At 33.5% G+C, this 7,371-nt stretch overlaps 1 protein-coding gene across 1 annotated transcript; it reads right to left on the bottom strand.

Annotated features, from left to right (window-relative positions):
- Positions 1-785: 785 nt before the first annotated feature.
- LOC142532844 (putative prolyl 4-hydroxylase 12) lies at positions 786-3,043 on the bottom strand. Its single transcript, XM_075639361.1, has 7 exons — positions 2,874-3,043; positions 2,378-2,497; positions 2,087-2,144; positions 1,936-1,998; positions 1,684-1,741; positions 1,388-1,560; positions 786-1,300 (listed from the first exon to the last, which is right to left on the bottom strand). Exons 1-7 carry the CDS (start codon positions 2,942-2,944, stop codon positions 953-955), a joined length of 891 nt encoding a protein of 296 aa, XP_075495476.1. The 5' UTR covers positions 2,945-3,043; the 3' UTR covers positions 786-952.
- Positions 3,044-7,371: the final 4,328 nt, after the last annotated feature.

Raw genomic sequence — 7,371 nt, 5'->3', positions numbered from 1 at the left:
GATCTCCTCCTTCAAATGAAAATAAATTCAAACTTCAAGCTCGAAACCAATAGTAATCGGCATCCATATATTTTAGCTGCACCTCTCTGGATAAATTTAGGGTCCAGGCAATTCATCGTTGTCCCGGGATCATACATTCATACCATCTATAAAGAAAGAAAATGTAAAAATTGCAAATATGGCGTGATAACAATCCATTTAGCTTCTATCTACTCTTCCTTGACAGATGAACAAAAAGCTGGTAATTGATCAGCTGTAAAAACATATTTCATCGTCTTGTCTAACTACGAGAGTCCACAAGTAAGCTTCTTTTTTCTTTTTCTTTTTTTTGCTTCTGCAGAGTTCTTCAGAGCTCTCCCATGAAATTTACAAACCAATACTTTAGCCAACTTTATTTCTATATTTCCCATGTGTACTATCATGGTATCATTGACCATGCTTTGGTCATTTTCCAAGAAATAGGAGCAAGCAATGCAAGTTTCCATCTAGCAAGTAAACTTCTAATCTCACCACAGTCAGCTTTTTTATGTCATTCACACAACCTTACATATAAGCATTTAATGCTTCCCACTAAAAATTAATAGAATATTTTGCTGTCATTCTTTCAACCATCAAGAGTTTCAGAATTTAATTCTAACTTGACAAATGTCGATATAATTCAAGAAAAAAAAGATAATGCCTTGAACAATTTTTCACCTTGCATCATAGGGAAGACTAGTTCATACTTTTTATTTAGTATGTATATGCAACTTGTTTCAGAGCTAGTAGTTACAGAATAAACAAAATTTATGAGAACAAGAAAACTTTGTCAACTTTAGGTGAACCATACTGTGAGGAATGTACACAGAGATCATCTTTAACTGAAAAATTCTACTCTACATCAAAGTAAAGTTTAAAACATGATACATAACAAGTGATTATGAGATCTATATAATTGATTTCAATATCACCATCAGCATTCATTGCAGCTCTTCCTACATGTACCATAGTAATCAGGAGATCCGGTCATGAAAACCGAATTCCTTTCACACTCTCCTGCAGCAGCCCACCGAGGACAATTTTCATCTTCATCGGAGCAATCAGCATCGTCAGATTGCAACGTATCCTTTTCAAGGGTTATGCCTTTAAAATAAAATAATTTTGTGGCACACCACATTTCACCACTAAGGACAGGACATCTGGCATGGAAACTACTCCGATCAAGGGTGGTGTTGAGATGTCGATTGAAGAATAAGATGGCGTCCCCTCTGCTAGGTTTTAAAATATTTTTACTCTTTACACAGTCAGACCACATTTTGTACTGCAGAAAATTTACAACCGATTGCATAACTGGAAAAAAATAGAGCCAACATAGTGAAAATGAAAGTAACCGAGAGTTTTCTCTTACCTCTGATTCAGGGAAAATTATCTGACCTCCGTGATCGACATTTGAGAGATACAATATAACTGTGGCAAATAAAAGATTCCCAAATTTCTCTGAAGATTTAACATCAAAATAATTATAACTTTGTTTTGAGTCTTCAGGCCCAAAGTGCAGAATCTGCAAAGATTTGCTGTTCTCTGAAAATATTAAAGACAGCCTGTTATGCAAACCATAAACCAGCTGAAAAGGTGGACACACAAAGAGCAAACAAAAAAAGATTGCGAGACAAAAAGTGTCCACCAACATGCATATGAATATACCTTTAGGAAGGAAAGTCCAAGCAGAGATCATTTCCTCAACTCTTGAAACAATTTCATCCTACAAGCCATACAAATGATTATGCTCGAAGGAACACGACAAAAACTCGGCACAATATTTTAAACTTCTTTTAGCAAATTATCTTAACAGATAAGAGGGAAACTCACCTGATAATTTACATGGAAAGAAGTTATAAGATCTTTAGTGCATAAACAGCTCATAACTTCCTAGATCTCAAAAGATGAAAAACTTACATTTGAGTTTGACGAAACATCCAAATTGGCCTTAATCTTGTCAACTTTCGATGTTGATTCACCCTGTACAGTATAATCCCATGCGTACTTTAAGAACAACAAGAAAGCAAAAAATCACAATGGTAACATAAGTAAGACAAGTGGGATTTACCCCAGAAATCAGGTAATCACACTCTTCATCGGATAGAAAGCTTTTATAGAGGAAAAACCTATCCACAGAACAGTGTCATCAATCCAATAGAAATTTCAATTTCAGAACAGATAAAAGTATAAAGCCATAATCACCTAATTAAAATTCCAAACCATATCCATTAAAACCAAACCATGAAACCAAGATAATATTTAACATTTTCCAAACAATAAAATGCATATTTTATCAAAGTTTCTGAACATGGTGGCAATACCATGCCAATGGAGTCACCAATTATTTGGATTGCCTGACCTTGGTTGCCGTAAGAGTTGAATGACTTGTGATGGATCGACACTTTTTGGATGCATTGAAAGATTCATTTGAACTCCTATCTGTTGGTTAATCTCCAAGGATCTCAATTCTCTTAGACCGCTGAAATTGCAAACAAACCAAAGATACATTGAAAGGAAAATGCAAAATAAACATCTCCTAATGCATTCATTTGTAAGAAAAGTGCCACAAATTCAACAAAATCATCCGAACTCAACATGTTAATCAAGTACAAATATAACTCCAGCCATAATTCAACTGCCCTCCAAGAATATGACGCTAATTACAATTAAAATCAGTGGATAAAAACTACTTCCGTCTTTAAATTCTTCGCAACAACAATGGTGAAACGTAGGACTCGAACAAAAATCACGCACCCGCGAGAGTAAAATCCGCCTACTACAGAAGGCAACTCCAGATCACGCATTTTGCATCAAAACAAGCTAAATAAAGTCGACAGCTTAAAGGGTTTTCTTACGCTTGAGAGGAAGATCTACCAAAAGAAGTTGCCACCAAAAGTAAGAGGACAATTGGTAAGCGGGTCGCCATTGATGGACTCGGCAAACCGAAAGAAAGAGCGATCAGCCCCTGGGAATACCAATTTCTCTTTTTTCTGTAGTAGGAGAGGAATTTACACGTGTTTTTACTCTTGTTTATTTATTTATATGAACATTTAAAATAGATTTGTTGTTTAAAATATAATTAAAAATTATGTATAAAGCAATATATTTTTTTATTTATAATTAAAGTAATTAATAATATGTTTAATTAAAATGGTTGAATTTATTATAGATAATTTAGTTAAACTAACTCATTTAAAATATTTACTTTTAAAAATAGTCTGTCTTACGTATAACTAAGGATGGAAAAAAATACCGCATTTTCGGTATACCAAGATCATCGTACCGAAAAAATGTCGAATTTACCGAATTTTCGGTCTATCGAAGATTTCAGTACGATATGGTAACAATACCGAATTTTTGGGCATGGTAACTGTGGGGATCCGGACGCTGATCTTCTTCTTAGTCATCTTTGGGATTTAATTATCAATTAGGATAAACAGGGTCTAAAAATTTTTCTTTTTAAAATAAAGTGCGGAAGGTAATGGCATCTACATAATATACGTATAAAACTACATTTCAGTATAAAGGTACAATAATGTACAACAGTCTTTTCAATTAATCTAAGGTTCAACTACTAAAGTTCAAGTAATAAAACCAAATCTATCCAAGTCCGGAATCACCACGCTAAACTCGTCTTCTCTCATCATCTTCTCGACCCCGATCTTGCCCCACCTGTTGTCATGCACACATACAAAACAAGACAACAGCCGGATACTCCGGTGAGAATAAATCCCAGTATAAAACATTGTAAGCATGCATATAAACCATCTAAATCATAAAACATGCTATCCTGAACATATTCAAAAGTAATAGATTTCATAATCTATGAAATCAATTTAAACTAAGCATGCAACTCAATTCAGATACACATGCAATTTAAATCAAATCTTATAAACATGCTATCATAACTGAAAGCAATAAACATGGGTTTCATAGTCTATGAACCCACATCTATAAACACATGTAGTTCTAGTCAAATCATGTCTAGACTCGGCTCAACTATAACTCTAGGGATCTCAGTGTGAATAAGACGATCTATCACCTACCCTCCCAATTGGGGTGACGGTACGTCTTATTCCTAGACTTCGGCCTGATCTGTATCCACATCTACAATAGGAGAATGATCTTCCCCTAAGCTGTGATATCACCGAACATCTAGAAGTTTGACTGATCTGTCAAGACTCCCTATCTTAAATGCAATGCATAACAATATGTAATTAAAGCATAGCATATCAACACATAAACAAAACATATTCATATCAGAATATAAAATAATCTAGTATGTGATTTTGTTGGGAAACTCAAATAAGATCTTATTTGAGTTGTGTCTTCCCGAATATCACATGAATTATACATTTGTCTTCCAGGTCTGACGAAGACGAAGTCTGGTATTCCAATCTGTCCATATCAATCTGATAATGACAATTCATATAAATATCATATCAATATATAACTCAATTCAAGACCTGTTCTGATCAATACACAAATCGGTATATAATCTGATCCATATCTGAACAAGATACAATCTAATTCATATCAATGATATCGCGATACAATCGAAATCATTACTGAATCTGATCAATCTCAATCAATACTAAATTTGCTCAATATTAATCTACTGATGTTTCGACGGTATAACAATAAAATCTGAATAACCCCGTCAACCTCAACATCATAAATATCATATTAGAACTCATAATCAATACCCTTACAATTCATAATCTGAATAATAACACAACTCTGATATCGAATCTCAACTAAATCAACTCTGAAATTCATAACAATTTCATAAACAATCTGTTCTTTAATCTGACTTCAATTATACCATATCTATGGTAGCAGAAACACCATATATGATTCCCGTCAAATTCTGACAATATCATAATTTTAAATCATGTCTAAACGTAACAAAACTTACGTCCAGTTGTAGCCTACGTTGATAGAAACACAGTACTGTAGTCGGATTCAAATTCTGATAGACGGATCTTGTCGAATCAAAATTTTAAAGAAAATAAAAGCTTGAGAATTTCCATGGAAGCTTTCGGTTTTCCTCATGCAATTCTGAATTTTTTAAAGTGCACAATGACACGTTCAAGGGGTGACCAAGACAAGTGTCCCACTCAATTTCCCATATTTGCACTTTAGTCCCTCAGCTTTTCACTAATTGCAAATTGGCCCCCCGCTCAATCTTTTTAATTCAATTCAATCCTAAATAATTCCATTTCAATCCTAAATAATTGCAAACATCTTGGAATATAATTCAACACTCCAAAAGTTTCCAATTACATACTCTCGGATTAAAATAATATCATCTTTATTATCTCGGGCCTTACATTTCTCCCACTCTTAGATTTGAGTTCGTCCTCGAACTCATAAACAATCAATTCAGAGATATCAGAAGAAATGCATAACAGAGTTTAAACCAAAACTCAAATATCTGATTCCAGTCTGGAATAAGAATTTACCAAGTATAATGTCATAATACTTCTCCAGTCCTTCTGACAGAATCAATCTCACATTACTAGCTTTACAACATCCGTATAAACCAATTTACAGCTCATCATATATCAGTACTATTTGCTGTTATCAAATCAGTTTATCCCGATCAAGGACATATACCATCTTCAGCTTCAAGTACCAATCGTCACCATCCGACGTTGGTTTCTTAAGTCTGTCCATTCTGAACTATCTTCATCTTCCTTCTAATTTTCTTCAAAAGAAATCTGTAGTATTCACCGTATACTGTCTTGTCTATAACTATCTCATTACCCATCTGATAAGCTGATAGTTATTGTCACGCAGTGATAATAAGTCATATCAATTAGTGCTAACATCCAGCACTCTATAACTCTACCATAATCTTCCAATATCTGGATAAAATATTCTGACAGTCTGTCAATCTGTGAAGAATCTAAAAGAAAGCTCATGATATACTCTGTCCCAAGTACAAAATCAATCAAAAATCACAATCTGATATATTCTACTGTGGCATTCTGATTACTCTGACCACTTTTCTAACATCGATCTGTGTCATTTGGTCATGTTTGTACGTGATCTGGTACAAACTAATAGAGTATAGATTGAACAATCTATCAATCACAATCATATTCTATCACGATCTGGAGAAAATGGCGGTAATTTCATTACGAAAGCCATAGAAATGTACTCCCATTTCTATTTAGAACTATACAATTCTGTAATAAATCTTCTGATCTCTATCTTTCTTTTTTTTTTCTGTTAGTAATTCAGACATATCAGTACAATTTCTGCCAACATTTCAATACAAATTCTGTCATAACTGATATAATCTGTCTATATCAAAACTATCTGTTCGAATATAATATATTCTCAATTATCAAACTGAAAACTGAATCCACTACGGCGCATTTCTGACCCTATCTGTGATATCTGATTCGAACTATTTGATACAAACAAATCAGTTAATAACATAAATTAAGGAAAATATACCTACCTGGTATTCGGCTCTGACTATCGATATCAAATTCTGTTATACAATTCTGAAACATTCTGACATCATAAGATAATCAATCATACAAAACACAAAATCACATATCTGTTACTCTGTTCTGATTATAAAAATCTAGTTCTGCACATTCTGATTACATTCTGAACTGCTGTAACTCTCGAAATCAACTCTGATTCGGTTGGAACTGTATATACTCTCACTGGTTCACAATAATCTGTAGCATATACGGATTCAAAACACAGTAATATCAAATCAGAAACGAACTATCAATATCCCATACAGATCTAGTGAGTTCAGTGAACTCATAAAACAAGGATTTCTGGTAAATATCTTCATATCATTCTGATCAACTGTTATATCCCATCTGCAATAAAATATGCTTCCCAAAACAATATAAGATGTCTCAAATACTAATTTAGAACAATAACAATATTCAGCAGATATAAAGCAACAGTCGAATAAAATAATCTGCCAAATTAAACAAAATACATTTCTGACAATTCTGACATTTTCGAACTTTCTGGTCTTTCTGATATCGGTATCTTATCAGCCACTAATCGAACTCTCAACTGTGTCAAAATCAATCGGTATACTAACTTCAGATAACGCATACTCTGAATACAATCTGTTTCAAGCAAGATTCTTATCTGAATAATTTCTGTATACAATCAGCATAGTTCTCAGAATATCCAATAAAATCTTTCGTTATTCGATTCGATCAATCAAATACTGTAATTATATCAAAATCTCATAGATATAACAAGCATAGAATCATCAGAACATTCCTGAAGATACTGAAACATGCCACAGAGAAACACTAAATCTTATGTAACTCCTGTTTGGTATTCTTCTACTGATCTTTCAAT

The sequence above is a fragment of the Primulina tabacum genome, chromosome 18 (genome assembly GCF_025594145.1).
Source record: "Primulina tabacum isolate GXHZ01 chromosome 18, ASM2559414v2, whole genome shotgun sequence".
Classification (NCBI taxonomy): Eukaryota; Viridiplantae; Streptophyta; class Magnoliopsida; order Lamiales; family Gesneriaceae; genus Primulina; species Primulina tabacum.
The sequence above is the reverse complement of the archived record's forward strand: the minus strand, read 5'-3'. Positions and strand labels throughout refer to the sequence as shown.